General features: G+C 42.7%; 1 protein-coding gene across 2 annotated transcripts in view; it reads left to right on the top strand.

The window, feature by feature from the left end:
* ABHD2 (abhydrolase domain containing 2, acylglycerol lipase) overlaps positions 1 to 25,879 on the top strand; it is a 110,013-nt gene that overhangs the window by 56,159 nt on the left and 27,975 nt on the right. For both annotated transcript variants that reach the window (XM_082852184.1, XM_082852185.1), the window contains exons 3-4: positions 5,888 to 6,063; positions 8,974 to 9,141. In XM_082852184.1, coding sequence (XP_082708310.1) covers positions 5,888 to 6,063; positions 8,974 to 9,141 — 344 coding nt within the window. The remainder of the gene's footprint in view (positions 1 to 5,887; positions 6,064 to 8,973; positions 9,142 to 25,879) is intronic.

The raw sequence follows: 25,879 nt of genomic DNA on the forward strand, positions 1-25,879 counted from the left end.
GATTTTGTTGTGATCTTCTAGCTTCTTTCTTAGTAACAGGATTCATTAACCACTGACGACAGTATGACATTGGACAAAATACCATCTAGATAAGTAAAGAAGTAGAAGACATCACTTCTGCTTTCTGGGAGTCAGGAATAAAACATGCCCAGATGCTAACTCTAAGAATAGCTTTTTAAAATGTAGACATGCATGCAAATTAGTGTAGTAAAAAATGAGTATTGAAACGTGAAGCAAGACATAAAGTTTTACTATAGGACATAAATACCTGAATAATGGAGAGATACACCATGTTTGGTTTTGGTTTTTGTTTTTGTTTTTTGCGGTACGTGGGCCTCTCACTGCTGTGGCCTCTCCCGTTGCGGAGCACGGGCTCTGGACGCGCAGGCTCAGCGGCCATGGTTCATGGGCCCAGACGCTCTGCGGCATGTGGGATCCTCCCAGACCGGGGCACGAACCTGTGTCCCCTGCATCGGCAGGCAGACTCTCAACCACTGCGCCACCAGGGAAACCCCCATGTTTGTTTTTTTATCTTTTGGCTGTGCTGCGTGGCATGTGGGATTTTAGTTCCCCAACCAGGGATTGAACCCTACATTGGAAGTGTGGAGTCTTAACCACTGGACCACCAGGGAAGCCCCTCACACCATGTTTTTGAATGGGACAAGTCGAAACTGTAAAGATGTCAGTTCTTCCCAAAGTAGTATATGTTTGGTGTGTTTCCAATTTAAAACTTCAAAATTTTTCATAGAACAAGCTAATCGTATAGTTCATCTGGAAACTAAAATGCCAAAAGTCTGCCAAGAAAATTTTGAAAAAGTAGAGTGAAGTAGGCCTGCACCATCAACTTTCAAAATATTCCATAAACTGTATTAATTAAAGTGGTACCATATTGGCATAAGAATAGACAAAGAAATCGATGAACCAGAATAGAAAATGCAGAAACAAATCCAGATATTTAATTGAGAACTTGGTATATATTTAAAATGACCGTTGAAATCAGTAGGGAAAAGATGGGCCATTTATGGAGTAAGGACAATTAGCTAACTAGTTGAATTAGATTAAAAATGAATTAGATCTTTACTTTGCATCATTTTTTAAAATAAGTGACTTCAGGGTAATACATTTTTAAAAACTATAGGAATAATAGAAGGAATATTGCTGAATATATTTATAATTGGGTGTTGGAATAGCCCCTTTTAAAGCAAAATGCAAAACACAAAGGTTTTAACAGAAAAAATTAATAAATTTAACCACAAAATATAAAAAGCTATATAAGATGAAAAATAAAATTAAAATATACAATAGACTGGAGAAAACCCTTGCAAAATATAATATATAATGACTTAATGTAGCAGTGATAAAAATAAAAAAGGAAAAAGAAAACTATAATAGAAAAATGGACAAAGGATATGAACAGACAATTCACAGAAAAGAAGTACAAATTGCTAATAAACACATGAATCAAGGAAATGCAAATTCAAGTAAGAAACGTTTTTTCTGCCATAGATTGGATCAACCTTAAGAAACACAAATTGAAATATAATACCCATTTTTTGCCTATCAAAGTAGCCAAAACACCAATTTTTTTTTTTTTTTTTTTTTTGCGGTACGCAGGCCTCTGACTGTTGTGGCCTCTCCTGTTGCTGAGCACAGGCACCAGACGCGCAGGCTCAGGGGCCATGGCTCATGGGCCCAGCCGCTCCGCGGCATGTGGGATCCTCCTGGACCGGGGCACGAACCCGTGTCCCCTGCATCGGCAGTTGGACTGTCAACCACTGCGCCACCAGGGAAGCCCTAAAACACCAATTATTGATGAGGGTGAGGAAGACAGGTACTTTCATACACAGTTGGAAGGAATGTAAATTGGTCCCTCTCTTTTGGGAGGCAGTTCGGTGGTACTATAAAATTTTAAATGCACACAGTTCTTGGTTTTATTTCTCATTCTCTAGCCCCCCTCCGTATTTCCCTCATCACTGGGTAGTCAAGGCCTGGCTTCTTTATAGCATAGCACCAGACTTCCAAGGAGGTATTGTACAAGCAGAAGCTGCCAGGCTTCTGAAGGGCCAGGCCCAGATCTGCACTGCAGGCCTCCCACCATGTCCAGCAGACCGGACAAGTCACAGGCCAGCCTAGATCCATAGGGGTGGGGTAGGGGAGGTAGGATTCTAGCTCCTGACGGGAAGAATGGCTTGTGGGGGCAGGAATAGGTGGAATTATTTGGCGGCTATATTTTCAGACAAACTACCCCATAGGTAGTTAGAGTAAAACATATTCCTCCATGTACCACTTCAGCAACATCTCTTAAATGTTTCCAGGAACTTCCCTGGTGGCGCAGTGGTTAAGAATCTGCCTGCCAATGCAGGGGACGCAGGTTCGAGCCCTGGTCCGGGAAGATCCCACATGCCACGGAGCAACTAAGCCCGTGTGCCACAACTACTGAACCTGCGCTCTAGAGCCCATGAGCCACAACTACTGAGCCCACATGCTACAACTACTGAAGCCTGCACGCCTAGAGCCCGTGCTCCGCAACAAGAGAAGCCACCACAGTGAGAAGCCTGCGCACCACAACGAAGAGCAGCCCACACTCACCGCAACCAGAGAAAGCCTGCACACAGCAACGAAGACCCAAGGCAGCCCAAAATAAATAAATTTTAAAAATTAAATATTTCCATATTTATATAAATTTCAAAATATTCTGTTGTTTTGGTCCAGATTTCTTCCCTGAAGTGAACCATGTGAGTGGGCACCTATTCTGGTTTTGACTTTCTTTTTTTTTTTTTTTTTTGCGGTACGCGGGCCTCTCACTGCTGTGGCCTCTCCTGTTGCGGAGCACAGGCTCCGGACGCACAGGCTCAGCGGCCATGGCTCACGGGCCCAGCCGCTCCGCGGCATGTGGGATCTTCCTGGACCAGGGCACAAACCCATGTCCCCTGCATCAGCAGGTGGACTCTCAACCACTGTGCCACCAGGGAAGCCCTGGTTTTTACTTTCTTAATGTTTTTCCTATGATCTGTGGATCAGTTATGAAGGCAAACAAAAACACAATAAAGCTCCACCACAGTAAATGCTATGCAAAACCTCAATTTTGTAAGCCCTGGTGTTGGGTTACTGTGATGTTAATTAAAAAGTGTTTTATCAGTAGGTGGTATTGTCATAAAAATTATAGACAGTGAAACTTCCACTGTGTACAACTGACCTTACACTGAACTGAGAAAGTCCCAGGCAGTCACCTGTCCACACACCATGCACGCACGCATGCACACACGCAGGAACCGCTTGAGAATTTCATCCCAGCCCAGTCTGAGAATGGTGCTGAGTAGCCTGGAAGGAGAACAACAGCCAAACACCAATCATGCCACAGCCGAGTTCACATCATCCTGATGCATATGATTTTTTAAGCATATCTTTGTCTTTTCAGATTTACTAAGTGGGTCTGTATTCTGTTCATCCTCAAGTCCTCTCTACGTGCTTCGTGTGTTTCAAGTGCCCTGAGGATAGACACAAAGGAGAATGAGCCCAGGCCCTGCAGGTGGCAGGGAGGAGTGTGCTTGAAAAAGGTGTATTTTAATCAAGCCTCGTGGGTGCTAGGGTGTGCAGGGTGCTTTTCCAGGGGGCACAGAGGCAGGGAGCTTCCCAAAAAACCTGACTGGAAGTGACTCTTGAGTGGACGGTGGTTCAGGTTTTTTGGAACTTAGGCAAAAGAGGTAAGCAGGCACCAAGGTGGCACCTCCTAAGCCGAGCTACTAGGACTCAAGCAATGGAGGGCCGTGGCCAGGTTTGTGTGTTAGTTATCCCTCCACTGGTGGGGGGATGCCAGAGTCGATGGGAGCAAGACTAGAGGCTGAGAGGCCACTTGGGGGGCAATTGCCAAGATTCAGAGGCGGTGACAGGACCTTGAATCTGGAGCATGGCATCAGGATTGATCACCTGTGTCATGATTATACAGGAAATCTGAGTAGCCAAAAGGAAATTTTATGCTTCTGTCATCTTTTCTATGATTATATTATATTCTAAATGAGATCAGAGGATAAGTAGATGAAATTTAACCCATTCTTCTGACACTTTTAACCTCAGCACATTTCTGTTTTTAATTTATATTGTAAACAAAATTTTCTCCGAACTTCTCCTCCAGGAACAATCAGAAGTTTGGTTTCTTGGACCACTCCCCTCCCCGTATGCACAGTTTATTGTCCAACTTAGTAGTCTGAAACCCTTTATAAATTCGGTTATCTAAATCTTTTATAGTATTCAGCTGTCCTATTGCCATTATTTTATAAGCTTGCTTTTTGTTACTGTCATAATCCACTTATCTCTTAAAAATGCCTTTGCCTGCTTTCTAAAGGCCGTGGTCTCTGCGCTGAGATTTGCACCTGTGGTTGATGCTGGCAAGTGGTTTCATGTCCATAGGTCTTAAAAATACTCTTCCTTGGGCTTCCCTGGTGGCGCAGTGGTTGAGAGTCCGCCTGCCGACGCAGGGGACATGGGTTCGTGCCCCGGACCGGGAAGATCCCACATGCCGCGGAGCGGCTGGGCCCATGAGCCATGGCCGCTGGGCCTGCGCGTCCGGAACCTGTGCTCCTCAACGGGAGAGGCCACAACAGTGAGAGGCCCGCGTACCGCAAAAAAAAAAAAAAAAACTCTTCCTTCTCCTCCCCGCCCCCAGAGAGGAAGCTTATCTGGGAACTGGCTTGCTTAAGGTGATGACTTCCCTTCTCTTAAATTTGTGTAGATTTAATGAATTGCCAAAAACAGAGAGTAAATCTGGTTTAATTTAAGAAGAGGGTCTGGGATCATCTGGTCTGATAGAAATGATAGGCACAAATCGGCAAGCAGGTTAAGGTAAATTCTTAATAAAATGTTCACCACTGTGATACACTACAGAGGTGAAGGATTGATGTCATTACCATTTTATATTATGTCTCTAGTTTAATACAGAACACAAATCCTGCTCATGCATCAAGCTTGGGCTCAAAGCTGAAGAAGAGAAACCAATAGCAGTTTCAGTAAATGGAATCATCTTGCCCTGTGGTTGTGAACTATAATCATTTCTTAATTGTAACTTGGAACACCTTGTTTTCCCAGTGACTAACTAGTTTGTGATTTTTGCACTTCCTACCAAGGACCAGAGTCACTGTGTTTTCACGAAGGACAGTTGTTAGGGTGGTATCTTGCCTTGCTTATGCTAACAAGACTTTATCCTTCATTAATCCAACAAATATTTACATTGCTCTGCCCTTCCAGCACATTCTCCAGAGCATACAATGTGCCCCCCAGCACACACACACACACACACACACACACACACACACACACACACATACATGCACAAGGCACTTAACAGACTCTTAGGAGGCTTTGCAGCCCTTCCCAGTTTAACAAGGTAGCAGGTTTGGTTCATGGGGTAACCCCTGCAGCTGTGGCCTGCCTTATTGGGGGAAGGCAAAGAAGTGAACATTTAGTTTGCATAGGTGCCGTGCTAGCTATTTTATATACATTAGCTCATTTGATAATGAGGCTAACCCTGTCAAGTAGCATGTGTTCAAAATGTATTAGTTGCTTTCTTTCTATTCTACATTATGGAAATAACCCGTGTTGAATTAATTTATTATGGCAATAACCCGTGTTGAATTAATTAACACCTTAAATTTGAAATCCTGTCTATATAAGCATGCCCTGGTTGATTTCTAAAGCTAATCTGATGCGTTAAATGGGAAAAGGAGATAAATCATGGCATGGGTATAAGGTTTAAAAAATCTCATATTTGTGCTTAGTGAACAGAATTTGTCAGGAAAAAAAAAAGAGGTTGAAAAGCTCTTGCTCCAAAGTTATTTTAGAGCATTATTCAAGGAGTGTGGGAAAATTGACCTCTCCTCTCCTTCTTTCTTAGATATATTCCACCTTTGATCTGGGGGAAAAGTGGACACATCCAAACAGCCTTGTATGGGAAGATGGGAAGGGTGAGGTCACCACACCCGTATGGGCACCGGAAGTTCATCACCATGTCTGACGGAGCCACTTCGACCTTTGACCTCTTCGAGCCCTTGGCTGAGCACTGTGTGGGAGGTAAGCTAGTTTAGGTCATATGATTAGGCCATCACTCGGGGAAGGGGAACTAGTCCGTGAGGGAGCCTCAATATAAATGCTCGAGCCATTGATACTTACCATCGCATTCAGGGTCCTGTAGGAAGTCTGCTGAGGTGCATCACTTAGGAGCAACTGGCAAGGACTGGCTCCAGCGTGTGCTTGCCGGACGTCCTGTAGGGCTCTTCAGAAAGCATTGTTGAACACAGTTTTTTAGTCCTTTTGTGAAATAGAAAAGCTTGGTATAAGAACTTGGAGCCCAGGACCAGGCCTCTGGTTTGATGACAGCAACAGAAGCTGGACTATTCTAAGTGCTTTATGTATGCTATTATCTCATTTAATCCTCACAACAACCTTGAGAAGTCAGTGCCTTATTATCCCTACTTTACTGATGAGGAAACTGAAGCTTAGAGATGCAGTGTAGCTGGTCTTGTTTGTTGGACAACAGCAGATAACAAAGGCTCTCATATACCCTCTGCTTAGGTTTCCAGAGGTCTGGGACACCTATATCTCAGAAACAACCACGGTTTCTACTGGTGATAAAACTCTCATTGCTCTGTGCAGACTGCACAATAAACATTCATAAAAAGCTTCACAATGAGGACTTCTGAGGAAGTGGAGTTAGATGGCTGCATCCTTTGAATGCTGTTACTACTGGAAGAGGACATGTCTTTTGAGTTCTGTAGTATTCAAAGGCACCTAGTTTTTTACAGGAGCTCAGTCAATATTTAGGGGTAAATTCCAGTAAATGTAATATAGCTCTCAGTTATTTAAAGCACTTAGAACCTCTGAGTAGCTAGTGACAACTTAGCTTATGTTCCCTCTGTCTGGAATGCTTGTTCCAGACCTTCACACAATTACCTCTTTGTCATTTAGCTCTCAGCCCCGATGTCACCTCAGAGGGATGGTCCCTGACTCCTCTAACTAGTGTTTCCTTCCCAGGAAATCCATCACACCTTCCTGCTCTAGTTCTTCATGGTACCTGCCACTCTCTGAGCTTATTTGCATAGTTGTTTTTCATCTGTCTGCTAGAATGTAGGAATCCCCAGAGTCGAATAAACAGTCACAGAAGTGAATAAATGAATAGATTAGGAGTTCACATTGTGTTTCTAAGGCTTGTAGCTGATCTTTCAAATGTTTATTTCTCTACCATTTAAAAAAAGTTAAATATTTTTTCCCTTGCTTCTAATGCTCTGACTTCTTCTACTATTAAAGTACAAAATTTAAGCAATTTAATTTAACCTGCTCTTCTAGGACTGAGGTGGAAAGTTGAAAAGGACGAAACTGATTCTTTTTTGTGATTGTCTGTGTCTTTCTATCACCCCTGTGCCCAGAAAGGATTGATGAAGGTGGTTCTGGAAGGCAGAAATGCTTCCAGGAAACGCTCTAAGAAAAGCAGTCGTTTTTCCTTTTTAATAATTTCTTCCTGACAACAAAAGGAATAAATACTCACTCATAGAAAATGTAGATAATGTAGAAACATTTAAAAAAAAGAAAAGAATCATCTGTAATCCTACACCCAGCATACCACTGTTAGCGTTTTGTTCCATTTACCTTCGGTTCTATGCAAAGTTTTTCTAAAATTTAAATTACTACACATTATATTATAAATTATAATGTAAATATTTCCCCATATAGTTAAAAGTCTAAAAGTCTTCAATAACAAAAGTCTAACAATTGCTTAATAGTCTCCAATGTGGTCATACCATAATTTAATCATTCTGGTTTTGGGCATTTAGCTTGCTTATAATTTTGTTGCTCTCAAATAATCCTTTGATAAGCATCCTTACTCATAAAATTTAAGGCAAGATTCCAAGAATTGGAATTACAAGGTCAAGGTTTATAAAAAATTTTAAGTTTCTTTATGCATATTACGTACGAATTTTAAAATTGTTCTTATCTTAACTTTCGGAAGGAAAATTTATGATTAGATTTAATAACCCAAACACCACTTTTCTTTTAAAGAAAAACACATATTCATATTTTTAAGTAGGTAGTTCATGCTCATGATAGAATATTCAAAATGTACTAAAGGATATACAGTAAAAGTATAAGTCTCTCTCCCACCCTAACAGTGGTACCCACTGTTAAGATTCTTGTGTTTGATTCCAGAGCTAGTGGATGCATTTATAAACATAGATGTCTTTTCCCCCCAACAAATAGTAGCATATCATAACCCTTTTCTGCACCTTGCTTTTTCCACTTAATACATATTAGAGAGCTTGCCATATCAGTGTATGTAAAGATGTCTCATTATTTTTAAGGGCTACATAATATTTCATCGTTTGGATATGCAAAAATTTATTTAAGCAGACCCCTATTTCTGGACATTTATGTTATATTCAGTCTTTTACTATTACAATCTATACTGTAGATATATTGTTTTGTGTATGTACAATGTATCTGTAAGATAAATACCTGAAAGTAAAATTGCTGGATCAAAGAGGTCTAAACAAACACTGCTTTTTATTTTTCCATTCATTCATTCATACAGAATTTCATATAGAAATTAAGAGTAATGCTTGGAAACTTGTATAAGAATTTGACAGAGTGATTTTCTATCCATTGACTCTAATAATTAAAAAATTGAGATTTGAATCTTTTTCATTTCATTTTTCTAGTAATTAATTTTGATTGTATTTTATTTTTCAAAAGCATCTGTCCATAATGGATTGGAACTTTTAAAAACTGACCCTTCACCACAAATAATTAGAGAAACACTGCTATAGAGAGTTCCAGCTAGAGGGAAAGATATTCTTTCCAAGAGAAATGAGTGACAAGATGTATGTTAAATTCTCTCCTACTGTTGGCTAAGCCAATGAAGTGTAGTTGTGACCATTTATCATGTCACTATTTATTGGCTATCTCGGAATCTCCTCCTCCACCACATAGATGATGTTACCATGGTCATCTGCCCTGGAATTGCCAATCACAGTGAGAAGCAGTACATCCGCACCTTCGTTGACTACGCCCAGAAAAATGGCTATCGGTGTGCCGTGCTGAACCACCTGGGCGCCTTGCCCAACATTGAACTGACCTCGCCACGCATGTTCACCTACGGTAAGCTTGGGGCACAGCCAAGTGGAGAACCCCTTATTTCTTTTCCCACTCCAAGTGTGCTGCTACTTCTGCTTCTGCCTTACTTTTCTAAGTTTAGAATTTGTGCCCATCTGAAAGAGCTGGTGAGGCACACAATTTCAACAGCAGCCCATGTGTACTGGGCATTTGAGAAGCCATGCCTCACATCAGCCTCTCAGCTGGGCACTGGAACAACCCCTATCTCAGCCGATCTCAGAGGCAGAAACTAAAGCTCACAGGGGAAGGTCTTGCACAGCGCCCCCTGCTGGTAAGTTAATGCCCTTCATCACTATGCCCTCCTGATGCTCATTCCTCAGGACTCTTGTGAGTGGCAGGCCAGCGCTGTGATGAGGCATGTGGATGTTAGTGGGAAGGGAGTCTAGCACATTAACAACTCAGTGGGTTTCAGGCTGCTTGAGGACGGGAATTGGATCTCATATTTCGACAAATGCTTCTTGAGTTTCATCAAAGTCCTTTGTTAGGTAAGGCTCTGTGTTCTGGACTGCTCGTTCTTAAATCTTATTTAACTCTCCCTTCAGATTAACTGAACACACATAAATAATAAACATTAAAATATGTGTCTGTATATGTATCAACATTTGTGGTGTTTATAACCACATCAATTATAAGGTGTTTTCATGGGAAACAAATGAAAATTACATTTATAATCTCACCATAACTAATTTTCTCTTTCTTCATCCTCCCATTCTTTTATCTGTGTGCACATAGTTTTTATTTAGATGCAGTCATAGTGTGTATATCTATGGTAACTTAATTTAAATAACTTTATATTCACTAACATAAAGATGCATAGTCATTATATTTAATCTTTTTAAAGAGCCACATTGCTGTGATTACCCTGTTATAGTTTATTTAACCATTCCTCTTTGTAGCCATTTAGGTTATTTAAAGTTTTTCAGCATTTTAAGTAATGATGGTATAAATATTTTTTCATAGAACTTTTTTCTTCTCTTTAATGTCTTCTTGGGAGTAAATTTCCAGGAGTAGAATTTCAGAGTCAGCATTTTTTATGCACGTCTTGTACATATTGTCAGATTGTCCTCCAGTAATATTGCTCCAGTTTTTTCCACCCTTGGTGGCATGTGAGGGTGGGTAAGGAAGCATAAGTGGGGGCACCTGCTCTGTGCCAGGCTGGGGGCTCCCATCCGACTGCTCCTCCGTGTGCACTCCCACCTAAAGACACCCATTTTACAGCCTCCCTTCTGTTCAACAGTTTGGTCAGTAGCTTGAAGATACAGGTGAAGCTCCAGATTTACACGTAACACAGGCACATGGGGAGTAGTGAGTAAGTGAGAGACAGGTTTGGATCAAAAGGCAGAAACAGGCAGTATCTAACAAAAATGAAAACAATGGAGAACAATTATAAGGTCCTGTACTTAGATATACAAATTCGGGTGCACAAGTAGAGGATGGGGAAGTGTGGCTTGGCCGCAGGGTCTGGGACGGGAGTGCTACCTAACAGCACGAAGTGCCAACAAGACAAGAAATGCCAGCGAGAACACTTAACGTGTGCCCAGCACAGCACCGCCGTTTCCCAGGGACGTGATCTCTTCTATCTCCACAGCAGCCCTTGAGGCAGTGAGTGAAATTGTGATGGAGAGACTGAAGCACAGAGAGTTTAAGTAATTCGGGCAGGGAGAGAACCCGTAAGTGGAAGAGCCAAGATAAGAGCCTGAATCTTGCCGCCCTGGCCTCCAGAATCCTAGGAGAGGAGCTAGGCCTGTGCAGTCCAGGCCCCCGCCCCTCAGAGTGCTGAGCTATAGAGACAGGAGTCTAGACTGGGGGGTACTCGCACACAAGTCGAGGAGTCTGGTGGCTAAAGGAGCAGAGACGAGTCGGCTCAGTGTGGGACGTGGTCACAGAGAGGCTACCCAGCCCTGCCACTGGCCAGCTGTGTTACCTTGAATTTGCTTAACCTCAGTTCCAGGTTCTTCAACTGCAAAGTGGGGGTTACAGTTTTACAATTAAATATGGGTCACTAAGGACTTAGCAGGCAATTGAGTACCTAACATATAGTATCCACTTATGAAATGTTCGACTTATTCAAATACTTGAAGATCCTATAATGCTAGTGAAAGATTAGCAGTGCTCTGTGTGGCCCAGATAAATAAGACGTGTTCTGCAGGGGAAGATGGGAATATCAATAATAATTACAATACAGTATGATGAGTACACCAGTTGAGAGTGTCTGGTGGGCGCGCAGCAGCAGGGTGGAGAATCCAGCCTGTCTCCATAGGCAAGGGTCACGCGTGGAAGGAAGGGTCCTCCCAGAAAAAGCATTTGAACTGGGTCCTCAAGGTGAGGAGGGGTTGGAGCTCAAAAATAGAGAGATGGGGGCTGTGGGGTAAACAGCCCTACAGCTGCCTTTGAAGAGAGTGGCACATCTGGGCTGGCAAGCAGAATTTGAGAAAGGAAAATCCGTGGGGTGAAGTGAGTCCATCTAGGGTGAGCTCAGCACCCACATCTTTCATAGTAATTTAACTTACCCTTTTTGTTGTCACCGTTTGTTTCATCAGAATTTTAGAAATAAATTCCTATAGTTTATTTTAGTAGTTTTCCAGAAAGACAGGTACCTAAAGATATGGATGATTTTTCTAGCTGTGCTATTTAGTTCTTTTGTTTATCAGTACATCTTTTAACTGTTGAGGTGCATTGTTTAACCATCGGTTAGTAAGGTCAAACAAATGTGACCTGAGGTCAAAAATCCAGAACTTAAGGCACTTGAAATCCAAACAAAAAAGTCTCTGGGGGCTTCCCTGGTGGTGCAGTGGTTGAGAGTCCGCCTCAATTCAGGGGACACGGGTTCGTGCCCCGGTCCGGGAAGATCCCACATGCCGTGGAGCGGCTAGGCCCATGAGCCATGGCCGCTGAGCCTGCGCGTCTGGAGCCTGTGCTCCGCAACGGGAGAGGCCAGAACAGTGAGAGGCCCGCGTACCGCAAAAAAAAAAAAGAAAGTCTTTGGTAGCTTAGAGAAGGTGTTAGTACTTCTCTAAGTGCTATTAATATGACTTCAGTTTAAAAGAATGGTTTTTTAAAGAATGAAATTTTGCTGTTTGCAACAACACAGGTGGACTTGGAGGGCATTATGCTAAGTGAAATAGAGACAGAGAAAGACAAGAAAATAGAAATAGAGACAGAGAAAGACAAGTAGTGTATGATATCACTTATATGTGGAATCTAAAAAATACAACAAACTAGTGAATATAACAAAAAAGAAGCAGATACACAGACATAGAGAACAAACTAGTGGTTACCAGTGGGGAGAGGGAATGGGGGAGGGGCAATATAGGGGATTAAGAGGTAGAAACCTCTTATTTTGTACCTTAGGTATAAAATAAGCTATAAAGGGGAATTCCCTGGTGGTCCAGGAGTCCAAAGACGAGGGTTCAATCCCTGGTTGGGGAACTAAGATCCCATAGGCCGTGCAACACGACCGAAAAAAAAAAAAAAAAAGCTACAAGGATATATTGTACAACATGATGGAGTATTTTCAAATATTTTATAAATATAAGTGGAGTATAACCTTTAAAAATTGTAAATCACTATATCGTACATTTGTAATTTATATAATATTATATATCAACTATACTGCAATTTTAAAAAATAAAAGAATGGGTTTTTAATAAACGGTTCCCTGGACTGGTGAATAAGGAGCAATCCTTCAACAAAGCTGGCCTGATACATTAGAGCAAAGCCTATGTTTGTTACTTTTCACTGGTAAAGTGAGGCAGCTCAACTGTTAACAAGCTAGAACTGAAAAATCTTCATCACACTTAGTCCTGTATTGACTAGTTGCCTATTTATGGACTTTCTATACTTCAGTATAAATATATTTGTCGACTTTTATTTCTACACCTAATATCATTCATTTTTAATTACTGTTGCTTTGTAATATGGCCTAATATCTGATAGGATTCACCCTGACCCATTGCTTCTTCAGCGTGTGCGTTTGTCTCTCTGCCTGTTTATTTTTTCAGTTGAACTTTAGAATTACTTTGTCAAGTTCTGTGTTGAGTTTCTGTACCAGTCAAGATGGACTCGATTATGCTGTGGAAACAACCCCCAAATCTCACTGGTTTAAAAACAAAGATTTATGTCTTCCTCACATGACAAATCCATCCTGGCTTGGCCGGGGGTGTCCTATGTCCCATCACCATCCTCACTCAAGCACCCAGCCTCATGGAGCAGCCCCCATCGGGAGCATTACCCGTAGAGGTCACAATTTATTGGCCAAAGCACATTACATGGTCAAATCTAACTTCAGTCGGGTGGGGGAGGTGTGTTGTTCCCAGAGAGGGAAAGTAGATTTTGGTGAACTCTAGCACACTGTATCACAATTTTTGAATAGAAATTTTATTGTATAAATTAACTTGGAAAAGTTCGTTGTTACAGTGTTTTCTTATCCAGGAATGTGGAACTTCCCTTCAAGTCTTCCTTTGTTTCTCCCATAAAGAACTTCTAGTTCAGTGGTTATCAACATTAGAATTCCCCTGGGGAACTTCTGAAATATACCAAGGCCAGGGGCCAGCCCCCAGGAGTGTAAGGTTCCCCCCGCCCCAGGCTGAGAGCCACAGATGTAGATGTTACACATTCTTTGTTTCCTCTTCAGTATTTTTCTTTTACCTTTTTATTACAGAAATGTTCAAAATATAGAAAAGTAGAGAGAATAGTAAAATGAACTCAGAATAAACCCCTCTGTACCCATCACTCAACCTCAACAAGTACTCAGCTTCTGGCCAATCTTATTTCATCCATAAACCACACCTTTCCTGCATCCCCCTTCCAAGATTGTTTTGGAGAAAGTCCCAGACAGCCTATCATCTCATCTGTGACTGTTTCAGTGTGATGCTAAGGTACATGGATTCTCTGTAAACTGTTTTAGTTTGCTAGGGCTACCAAAGCAAAATACCATAGCCTGGGTGGCTTAAATTAAAGAAATGTATTTTCTCACAGTTCTGGAGTCTAGAAGTCTAAGTTCAAACTGTTGGCAGGTTTGCAAAGGCTTCTTTCTTTGGTTTATAGATGGCTGTCTCTCTGTGTGTCCATGTCTGTGTCTCTGTCTGTGTCCTTATCGCCTTTTCTTTCTTTTTTTTTTGTCAAATATCCATACCATTTGTTTTGTTTTGTTTTTGAAATTTATTTATTTATTTATTTTTGGCTGCATTGGGTCTTTGTTGCTGCACGCGGGCTTTTCTCTAGTTGCAGGGAGCGAGGGATACTCTTAATTGCGGTGCGCGGGCTTCTCATTGCAGTGGCTTCTCTTGTTGCGGAGCATAGCCTCTAGGCGTGCGGGCTTCAATAGCTGTGGCTCGCAGGCTGTAAAGCGCAGGCTCAGTAGTTGTGGCGCACAGGCTTAGTTGCTCTGCGGCATCTGGGATCTTCCCGGACAGGGCTCGAACCCGTGTCCCCTGCATTGGCAGGTGGATTCTTAACCACTGCAGCACGAGGAAAGCCCTAATCTCCTTTTCTTATAAGGACATCAATTATATTGGGTTAGGGCCCACCCTAATGACCCCATTTTAACTTAGTTACCTCTCTAGAAGCCCTGTCTCCAAATACAGTCACATTCTGAGGTACTGGGGCTTAGGACTTTTACATATGAATTTGGAGAGGACACAATTCAGTCCATAACATAAACATAGCACAGTACCATCATCACACCTAAAACTTTAACAGTATTCCTTCATAGTAGTTCAGTTTCCCCAGCTAACTTCTTTCTTTGTTATTTTCCTTTTTAATTACAGTTTGCTCAATTTGGGATCTAAATCAGGTCCCATATATTACAGTTGTCTCAGAGGTTTCTTAAGCCTCTTTTAAATCTCCTTCCCTTCACTTTTTTTTTCTTTTTTTTTGGCTGTGTTGGGTCTTCGTTGCTGCGTGCAGGCTTTCTCTAGTTGCGGCGAGTGGGGGCTACTCTTTGTTGCGGTGCACCGGCTTCTCATCGTGGTGGCTTCTCTTGTTGTGGAGTACAGGCTCTAGGTGCACGGGTTTCAGTAGCTGCAGCACGCGGGCCCTAGAGCACATGGGCTCCAGTAGTTATGGCTCACGGGCTCTAGAGCGCAGGCTCAGTAATTGTGGCGCACGGGCTTAGTTGCTCCACAGCATGTGGGATCTTCCCGGACCAGGGCTCGAACCTGTGTCCCCTGCATTGGCAGGCGGATTCTTAACCACTGTGCCACCAGGGAAGTCCCTCCTTCCCTTCACTTTTAATAGACCCAGTCAAGTCAGCCTCTTCCATGTGGGGTAACTGGATGTGACATGAAGGGGGTCCAGATCCCTGGGACATGGCACAACCCATCCAGAACATACGTGGGCACCAGGCATGGCCTGAGGGGCCTGCTGACCTCAGGTCTGCCCAAGTTCTGTGTGGAGGGCCCTTCTCTTGTCTCACCAGGTTTCACCTTGTCATGCAGGACTCAACCAAGATGGCACCTTCTTAGAGAACCCTTCCAAGACTCCCCTCGCCCCCAGTCATTCTCTGTCTAATCCCCCTCTTCACATTCTTCAAGGCACGTATGGTTTGATGAAATGTTGTATTTGTTTACATGTTTATTTCCTGTCTCTCCATCCCCAATTCCCCTCCACAAGTGCCCGGGGTCTTTGTGCTCCTGTTCTAGCCCCACAGGGCCTCGAACCCTGCTTGGCCCATAGAAAGTGCTCACTAGGTCGGTGTTGCCTGAATGAGGACTGAGAGGAAGGGTGCGAAATGACAGTTTGTGGATGGAAGGTGATGTTGTGCAGACTAGCATGCCTCAAACAGGTGTGCCTTATGGTTGTATGACCTGTCCTTATGTAAACCGTGTCGCTCTGGAGCAGATGGCAGGCCTTCCAGTCACTGTGATACTCTTGGGGCCTTTGGAAACTGTGACCTTGACCAGAGCAAACTAAAGAGGGCATGAGCATGAAGCCCTCATTCTTCATTTCCTGTTTCCCCCACACACACACACACCCCTCTCTTTCTGAGAAAATTGCAAAAGACCTTTTCCTGCTTATCAAACTAACTCTGTTCTAAACCACGTAAGCACTAATCCCTTGTTATTGGGCATCTTTGCTGATGTGATTAGAAATTGTTGAAAATAGATCTCTTGAACAGAAGAATTTCCTAAATGGATAACCTTACATTCTTGTGACTTAGAATCACATGAATCCTTAGTTCTGCCTTTGAAAGATAAATTCATTAAGGAAAATCCTGCATGACAGCAGTTACCATTTATCTCACACTAACAGTGCCGGGCATGTGCTGAGCATGCACGGGTATTACTTCCCTTGATCCTCCTGATGCCTGGGAGGTAGGCGTTAGTTTCCCCACTTCCCAGGCTCAGGGAGGTTAAGTACCTTGCCTGGGGTCACACAACCAGTAAGTGGTAGGACCAGCATTCAAACTGCGTGATTCTTAACTTCAACTCAGTACCACCTCTGCCGTAGTGTTCATTTCCTATTTATGATATTGCTTATTAGAATAAAGGGGAGCAGGGAGATAGTTGAGCATTAAAAAGATTTGTCCCCACTATGGTGGTAGTGGTCATTACTGTTTTTATTGGTAGCTGTCGCTTACATTGCACTTGTTGTGTGCCAGGCACTGTTCTAAGTACTTTATAGGATGTATTAAATCAGTCATCCCCCTTTTACAGATGAAGAAACTGAGGCCCGGCAAGGTTGAGTAACTTGCACATACTGTATAGCACAGGGAACTCTACTCAATACTCTGTAATGACCTAGATGGAAAGAGAATCTAAAAAAGAGTGGATATGTGTGTATGTATAACTGATTCACTTTGCTGTGTACACCTGAAACTAACACAACATTGTAAATCAACTATACTACAATAAAAATTTTTTTTAAAAAAAGGTTGAGTAACTTGCTCCAGATCACAAAGCTGATGAGTGGGTGATCCAGGTTTCCATCCCAGGCAGTCTAGTCCTAGAGTCCATGCTTTTGAACAACTACATAGCCTTTCCATGTAAGGGACTGCATCCTGCTGATACTTCTAAGGAGTAAGGAAATAGTTCCCAGTCGGATACATTTTAGGTTTAAGGCAAAAGAGCAGCCAGGAGCTTCTCAGAGCCACAGAAACAGGCCTGTTGGGTTTGGGCTCTGGTTTTTGTTTATCTCACATCCTACAGACATTCATGAGGCCAGACCCTGTGATGAGAATACAGGTGGGAATTCAAGTCCCTGCTTTCCGGAAGCTCCCATTCTAGTGAAGAACAGCTCACCATTGAGGGAAGGGGGGGAAATAGTCCCAATCAGTCTGCACTTACTGGCTGGGCTTGTCCAAAAAGAATATTTACCAACAGCAGCCTTTTTAAGGACAGGGGCCAGATTTTAATATTCAATTTTTATATTATGTTCTTGTTAATCTCCTGCATAAAGTGTATCACTTAGAGAGAGTTGCTCAGGGAACGCCTGCATAAGGAAAAGGCAGTGTTTTAGAGTCCAACAGATGGGAATTTGAATTCCACAGTTGGGAAGTAGCATTAATATAAAAGTACACAGCACGAGACCCAGCAAATACCAGTAAATGCCAATGATTATTGTCTTTATTAGTCTTTCACTCTTACTTTGTGTTTTCTGTGAGCCCACTTAGAGGAGAAAAGGTGAAAGTTTACTTGAACAATTAAATGGCCTAGCCTCTATGTCGGCTTCAAACAGTTGACTGCCTGTGAACTGTCATAAGGGCCAATTTGAGAAGCAGTGCTCGTTGAGCATAAATTTCTGTTTTGAGCTTGGTCTGAGTTATGACTCTTTTTACAGGTATGGCAAGGCCCCGGTGGTTATTTTGAAGGGTGCAGTGCTTGCTTTCCAGCTTCATAACCTTCAGTACTGGCTCCTTGCCAAATCTGGTGGGCCCAGGCTGAGGGTAGGGGGGGTGGTCACACACCTCCAGCTCAATGTTACTGGCTTCTATATTCAAAATCAGTACTGGAAAGTTGTTTTTATTGTAGTACATGTTTATTAGCTATATTTTAACTTTCTAAAAATTATTTTCATTCTTTAAAAAATTTCCTTACCACTTGCCTCAGAATAGTTCATAGATTTTTTTTTTTAACCAGCAGATATTAAAGATTTCCCTTTTGATGAGTTACATGACATTATCTGATCTGACCAAAGACAAAATGTGAAACTGTTAGGATGACTAGTAGAACCCACAAGGGTAGAATTTATCAGTCTTTTAAATTTCTTATTTAAGTACGATACTTTGCTGGAACAGACCGGGGGTCCATAACCCTATCTTCTGGATGAGATCAATGAATAACACTCGAAAATGAAGGAAAGCATAGAAGTCTTGAAGATTTTTTTGAAGTGTATTTATCATACAGGGCCTAATCTTTAATTGGAACACTGCGGTAGTGAACAATTGACTTAATTGATTTTTTAACCTAGGCAGTGTTAGGAATGTGAGTAATGTCGTCAGTGATGCTGCAGGGGACCAGTAAATTCAGGAAATATTCTGCTCCATCTTTATCTTTGGCTAAATGCCTTATCCCAGCAGTCCAGTATTCATATTCAGGGCAAAGTAGAGCTGGATCAAGTCCACCAGCCAAGGAAACGAACTAAAAACCAGAATGATCCAGTTGTGGTTATTCTGACCTCCATTTCTAAGACTGACCTTGAAGTCTTATGACCAGAAAGTTAAGAGCCAAGTTAAGAGCCAAGTGACAAAGGGTCTATGAGTTTGATCTTGATTAGAGGAAAAATTTAAGATTTTTAAAAAGTCTTTTCTATATCAGATGAAAGGAATAAAAATAATAACCTTGCATTGGTGACTCAGTCAATAAGGTGACTGAGTCCCTTAGAATCATGAGCCTCCTAAGAACTTAGGACCGAACACCAACCTAGGACATTTTGACATTGAAAATGGTCTCAAACGATTTAAATTGCCTTTTCCTGTGAGTTTAAACAGTGAAGTGGGCTCTTCCCTTATTTCTAAACATCTGGCTTTCTTACATTAGACATCAAGCTGAGAAGAGGTACATGAAATCACAGCATCATCTTCTGTTGCTTGGAGGAGGAGCTCATTAATGTCCAATTGGGTTTAATACAGGATTTTTTTTTTTAACTGTCTTTTGGAACCTCAATGTAAGATCAGAAAATTTTGCCTTGCTTAGGGGATAGCATTTCCATCTTAGAAGGGAGGGAAGCCCTGTACCTGGGGTCACCATATAATTTAGCAACCCAACTGGGTCACTTATGAGAGTGAAAAAGGACCTTACTAATAACTGCATCAGAATAACAGACAAACTCCAGGACTCTCTCAGGCAAACTAAGGTGTATGGTCACTCTGCTATACAGCATGCTGTAGAGGTCACCCACATGATCCAAGGCATTTTGCCACAAAGAGTTGCAGACAGTGATTTTTAAGAAACTTCTACTTTGTTAGAAGTAGAAGTAACTGCTCAATCTAGCTGAAGATATTTGATTAGATCATGAACATAAATGTTTCTGTAAGCTTTTCATGTCTACCATTTTAATTGATGCAGACTCCATTTTAGTTTTTTTTTGAATTTTATTTATTTTTTATACAGCAGGTTCTTATTAGCTATGTATTTTATACATATTAGTGTAGATAGGTCAATCCCAATCTCCCAATTCATCCCACCACCACTGCCCCCAACCGCCACTTTCCCCCCTTAGTGTCCATACTTTGTTCTTTACATCTGTGATGCAGACTACATTTTGAATCGTATTCATGATTCCAGATGACAGCCAGGAGCTGTGTTGCGTCTGCAACAGTCGAGTGTTATAATGGCAGAAGGACACTGTGGGAAGGGAGGAGGGGGGGAGGTGGGTGAAGAGAGAGGGAGAATGGGGAAGCGAAGGTAGTGAATTTGCAGACGTTCAAGCATCTTAGTAAAACATCTGACAAGACCGTCTGCTGAGAGTCATTGAGCTTTGAGAGGGTGCCCAGGGAGGGGCCCAGAGTTTAGGGACATGTTGGGGAGTAATACTGTGAGCAGAACTGTGGAGGAGCCTCGACAGGTCTGTGCTTTCTGGATGAGATCTGAATATTTAACCTTCAGACAGAAGAGGGCAGTTTTCAGCATCCTGTACCCCGGGAAACAAAGCCAACAGCACTCATTTGCGAAAATCTTTGTTTCAGAGTTAAAGACAAGGCAAATTCATATGGTGGGCAAAGAGGGCTCTCACTTTATTTCCACAGCTGTTTTCTTCCCGAATGAGTCAGCTTTGCAGCAGCTTGCCCACAGCTCTAGGAAATGACTCACACACCTTCACTATGAAAATGCTAGGGGCTGCTAGGCCCCCAACAGTCTGCCAGCGAGCCATGTTGTTAGCTGACCACTCTCTTGCATTAAATTTAGTGGGAAGGACATTTAGGTTCTTCTTTCCCGTCCCCTGCTCAGTCACGCTGGCTGATACTGTGTGCTTTCATGCCGCATGATTCAAACTTCCTTCTTACCGAGCTCCATCAATGGCACGCCCACCATGTGCCTGGTGTGGAGGATACAGAGATGACTCAAAGTCTCCATCCACAAGGAAGACCACGTCTCTGGGTCCTTGTATTCGAGCTGACTGAGTCATGATAGTGCCATTTTGGGGGAAATGGCTTTTGAAATAGATGGTACAAGAAAAAGGTCTCTCCTGTCCTCGGCAGTTTGCTTTTCCAACATAGGCCTGTGGTACTCATCTGTCTAAGGCCAGGTTAGTGCCTCCTATTTCGTCGTCTTAAAAAGCTGCAGCAAGGGCTTCCGTGGTGGTGCAGTGGTTGAGAGTCCGCCTGCCAATGCAGGGGACACGGGTTCGTGCCCCAGTCCGGGAAGATCCCACATTCCGCGGAGCGGCTGGGCCCGTGAGCCATGGCCGCTGAGCCTGTGTGTCCGGAGCCTGTGCTTCGCTACGGGAGAGGCCACAACAGTGAGAGGCCCGCGTACCACACAAAAAAAAAAAAAGCTGCAGCAAGATTATATAAGGGCCTACTGTATAGCACAGGGGGGAGAAAAAGGTACAATCTGTTTGCAGGACATATATTAAGTTAACCTTAAAAATGCATTCCAATATACATTTGTCTGTAGACAAATACTGTTTGATTCCACTTATACGAGGGACCTAGAACAGTCAAATTCATAGAGTCTGAAAGTACATTGGTAGATGCCAGGGGCCGGGGTCGGTGGCGGGGTTGGTGAGGGGGAATGGGGAGTTACTCTTTAATGGGGACAGAGTTTCAGTTTAGGAAGGTGCAAAATTCGGGAGATGGATGATGGTGAGAGTTGCACAACAATGTGAATGTACTTAGTGCCACTGAACTGTACACTTAAATATGATTAAAATTTTTTTAAAAGTGGGCTATAGAAACATTTAAAAAAAAAAGATTATATACCTAAATCTTGTTACTGGTGCTAATCCTTTAAGGATTAAATACATAGAACCTCATTACAATCCTCCTAGTATTAAAAAAACAGGTAGCTGCAGCTCTTAATAAAAGAACCCAGGGAGGGGTTCCCAGACACTGAGGGTGTTTGGTAACTGACAACCGGTGGAGATCCCGGGAGGACCCTGCATCTACCAGCGGGCTGATCCTGGAGCTGGACAGACACCATGTCCTTGCCTTTCCCTTGCCTGGGAGAGATGGCAGCTCTTCACAAAACACCCAACAGCTTGTCTAGGATTATGTAGACCTGGCCTTTTATCCAGATCAGAAGTGCTTGAATCTAATTAAACTGAGGCTCCCAAAGTGCCTACACGATTAGCTGTAGTTGCTCCTCAGTAGTGTAGCAAATCCGAGTTACAAAATCCAAGTTTTGTAACTGCCCCAGTGACATCTGAACATCTCCTCTAGGTCTCAAATAATTAGTCTCAGACCTGGATAAAGATAGGTAGGTCCAAAAGGCATCAGATGGTGAAAAAGTAAGACTTTTCACAATTGAAAAATAAATCCTGGCCATGCAATTACTTATGTAGATTTGGGATACAAGACAAAGGACTTGGGCTATGGGGTTAGACATGGGTCCAAAGCCCGTTGCTCCCACTCACTCACAGGGCCTAGCACAGGGCCTGGAACGTAGTGACTCCTTCCCATTCGTTTAGATGATACTGACTGAGTGCCTGCTGAGTGCCAGGCCCCACAGATACAGTGGTGAACAACACCAGGAATATCTTTGCTTGATGGCGTTTATAGTCTAATAGAGAGGCTCATTCAATGGTAGAACAAAACTTAAAGATACAAATAATTAGCCAAGGGATGAAAAAATTAGACAGAGTCCCAAGGAAATGGTGGTAGAAACAATTGACAATAAGTCCCTTAGTACCATTTCTTGTACAGGCAAATAATGTCCCCATCACAAGCTGCACACATCACTGCCCCAGCATGAGGGATGTGTTGGGTGTATTTAACATAGTTGAAACTGGTCTAAGGATATTTAAACATCTTTTTAAGAAATTATTCTTGATTTTCACTAGATTTTTTAACTGGCTGGATTTTTATTGAAAAAGTAATGTATATACACAGGAAAAACATTCAAATGGTGCAAAAATCTGTATAGCAATAAGTCAAACTATGTCTTCCTCCCATCCTAGCCCCTGGTTTTCCTCTTCAAAAAAAAAAAAATAATAATAACTGCTATAGTTTTTCAGCAAATATTCAATCAGATATGTATACACATATAATCCCTTTAAAAACACAAGTACACACAGGAGATGGTGCCATCCCACTGCTTCGCTCTTGTTTTAGCCCCTCAGTAAGCTGGGTCAGGGTCATTCCACATCAGCAGACCGGACTCTACCTCATTCTTTTTCACAGCAATTTAACTAGTCCTCTTACTGGTGGAAATTTAGGTTATTTCCAATCCTTTGCTGCTGCAAACAGCGCTGCAGGAAACATTCTTGCACATATATCTTCGCACACATCTGCAGTATAAAGTCCCCCAAAGTGGAATTGCAGGACCAGAGGTTTGTCCTTTTGAAAGCATTAATAAATGTTACCACATTGCCTTCTGAAGGCTATTCCAGTGCCCACTCCCACATCAGTGGATGGACCAGCAGTCCCGGTACCCACACCCTCCCCAGTGCTGGGTATCGGCAAAGTTGATCTTTTCTAATATGGGCAGTGGAAAAGGATTGTGAATTGTCGTTTTAATTTGCATTTATTTAACTGTGAGTGACATGAAGCATCTCTCTGAACCGCCCTTTTAAAAGACAAAAGAGGGCTTCCCTGGTGGCGCAGTGGTTGAGAGTCCGCCTGCCGATGCAGGGGACACGGGTTCGTGCCCCGGTCCGGGAAGATCCCACATGCCGCGGAGCAGCTGGGCCTGTGAGCCATGGCCGCTGAGCCTGTGCGCCTGGAGCCTGTGCTCCGCAACGGGAGAGGCCAAAAGAAACAGAAAATTGAAGATTTTACCCACCTTTCCTATCAACTCAGACAGGGGTTCTCAAAGTGTGTTCCCTGGACCAACATTGCCTGGGAACTTGCTAGAAATGAAAATTCTCATCCCACCCAGACCTCCTGAATCAAAGATTCTGGAGTTGGGACCTAGCAATCTGTGTCTTAATGAGCCCTCTGTTTAGACCCCACCCCTAGAGTTTCTGATTCAGTAGGTGGCGTGAGGCATAAGAACTTGCATTTTGAACAATTCCCAGGCAATGCTAATGCCGCTGGGCCAGGGACCACACTTTGAGAACCGCTGGGCTAGTGCATTTTTCTTGCAGTAATATTTAACCTCAATGCAGCTTTTCTGATCCACTCTACAAGAACGATTACCAGAAAGCAGTTGTGTGTATTTAGGGCTTTAAAGATTGTTTTTGTTAGGAGTTTGATGGACCCGGTAGAGCTGCCCTGTTGGGTTGAGCAGGGGTTCACCCACTACAGAAACCTGGCTTTGAGGAAATATTTGGAAAGCAGCTACCAGGGCAACAGCCCTGCTTCAGAAGCTTCCAAAAGGCAGGGCAGTGCCTCCGTGTGGGCAGATTGCTTACTGCAAGTGGAAAGGGAAGTCTGAAGAGGCTGGTCCAGAGACCAAGTGGGAGTATGCCTTAAAGAATGCTTTCTCCTATTAGTCTGAGCCAAACGGATCCTTGTTCCCTGGAACAGTGGTTCTCAGCCCTGGTTGCACTTTGGAGTCCCCTGTAGATCTCATAAAAGAACACCCATGCCCGGGTCCTACCCTCAGATAGTCTGATTTAATTAGTTTGGGGAGGGCCCAGGCATTAGTATTTGTTGTTGTTTTACAAGATCCTCAGGTAATTCTAATGTGCAGTCAGATCACAGAACACTGCTTTGGAGAAAAATCTAGAAATCTAGATTGGCCTTTTCAAGTGTTAAGCTACAATCCCTTGTTTAAATGATTTTTTTTAATTGTGGTAAAATACACAAAAATTTACCATTTTCATCATTTTTAAATGTACAGTTCAGTAGTGTTAAATACATTCACATTGTTGTGCAATCAATCTCCAGAACACTTCTCATCTTGCAAAATTAAAACTCCGTACCCGTTAAACAACAACTCCCCATTCCCCCTCCCTCCAGCCCCTAGCAACCACCATTCTACTTTCTGTCTCTGTGAATTTGACTACTCCTTGTACTTCATGTAAGTGGAATCCGACAGTATTTGTCTTTTTATGTCTGGCTTTTTTCACTTGGCATAATGTCCTCAAGATTCATCCACTTTGCAACATGTGTCATAATTTCCTTCATTTTTAAGACTGAATAATATTCCATTGTATACATGTACCACATTTGGTTTATCCATTCATCTGTTGATGGACACTTGGGTTGCTTCCACCTTTTGGCTGTTGTGAATAAAAACTGCTATGAACATGGGTGTACTTAAATAATATTTTTAAAAGAGAAGAGAAGTAACAGTTATAATAATAGTTAACATTGAATACTTACTATGCCCTGGTCTAAGCCTTTTACCTACATCACTTTACTCAGTCCTGCAAACCAACTCTGTAAGGTATTCACCATTATTACCTCCATTTTACAGATGCAGAAACAGACCCAGAATGGTTTGGTAACTTGCCCAAGGTATTTTCCAAAGTTCCCTCAGGATAAAAATCATTTGGAGTATTTGTTAAAAGTACCCATTGCCAGACCCCATGCTGTATCTGTGGACTCTGAACCTCCAGCAGGGAGCCCAGAGGTATAGATTTTCCTTGTACCCCAGGATTTGCTTGTCATCATTGGGAAGTTGAGAGCATTGGGGGCCACTAAAGGGGCCTACCCTAAACAGTGTGACCACAGAGCTCTTTCACTCAGCCATGGGGCCAGACTGCCTCATTAACGCTGTGTTTTTAAGGCCTCTTATGGCCTAAGAGAGGTGAACAAATGTCTCTAACAAGAGTTCTGAATTCTTTATTTGTTGCATGCCTGAGCAGCCGTGATATCAGCTGAGTGTGTTTGAAGACTCCCCCCTCTTTTACATCACATCTCCCCATTTTAAACCTAGCGTTTCCCAGAGATATAACATTCCTTCTATTGCTACCTTTTTAAAAAGAGAAACTTGGATAAATAACCTAGGTGGGGACAAAAGTCTGACGTTTCAGATTCCTAAGTTAAGAGTCAGGGTTCCCTCTGGACCAGCTTTTTGTTGCTCCAGGAGGCTGTCACCAGGACCCATCAGAGGCCTTCAGAATCCACTCAATTCATCAGCTATTTATTGAAGGGCTGCAAGGTGCACCGCCCTCTGCTGGGTGCAGGAGGGAGAAAAATAGGAGACTTGATCTCTTATATCTCAATGGAGAGAGA

The sequence above is a fragment of the Leucopleurus acutus genome (genome assembly GCF_964270905.1).
Source record: "Leucopleurus acutus genome assembly, chromosome: 1".
NCBI classification, from domain to species: Eukaryota; Metazoa; Chordata; class Mammalia; order Artiodactyla; family Delphinidae; genus Leucopleurus; species Leucopleurus acutus.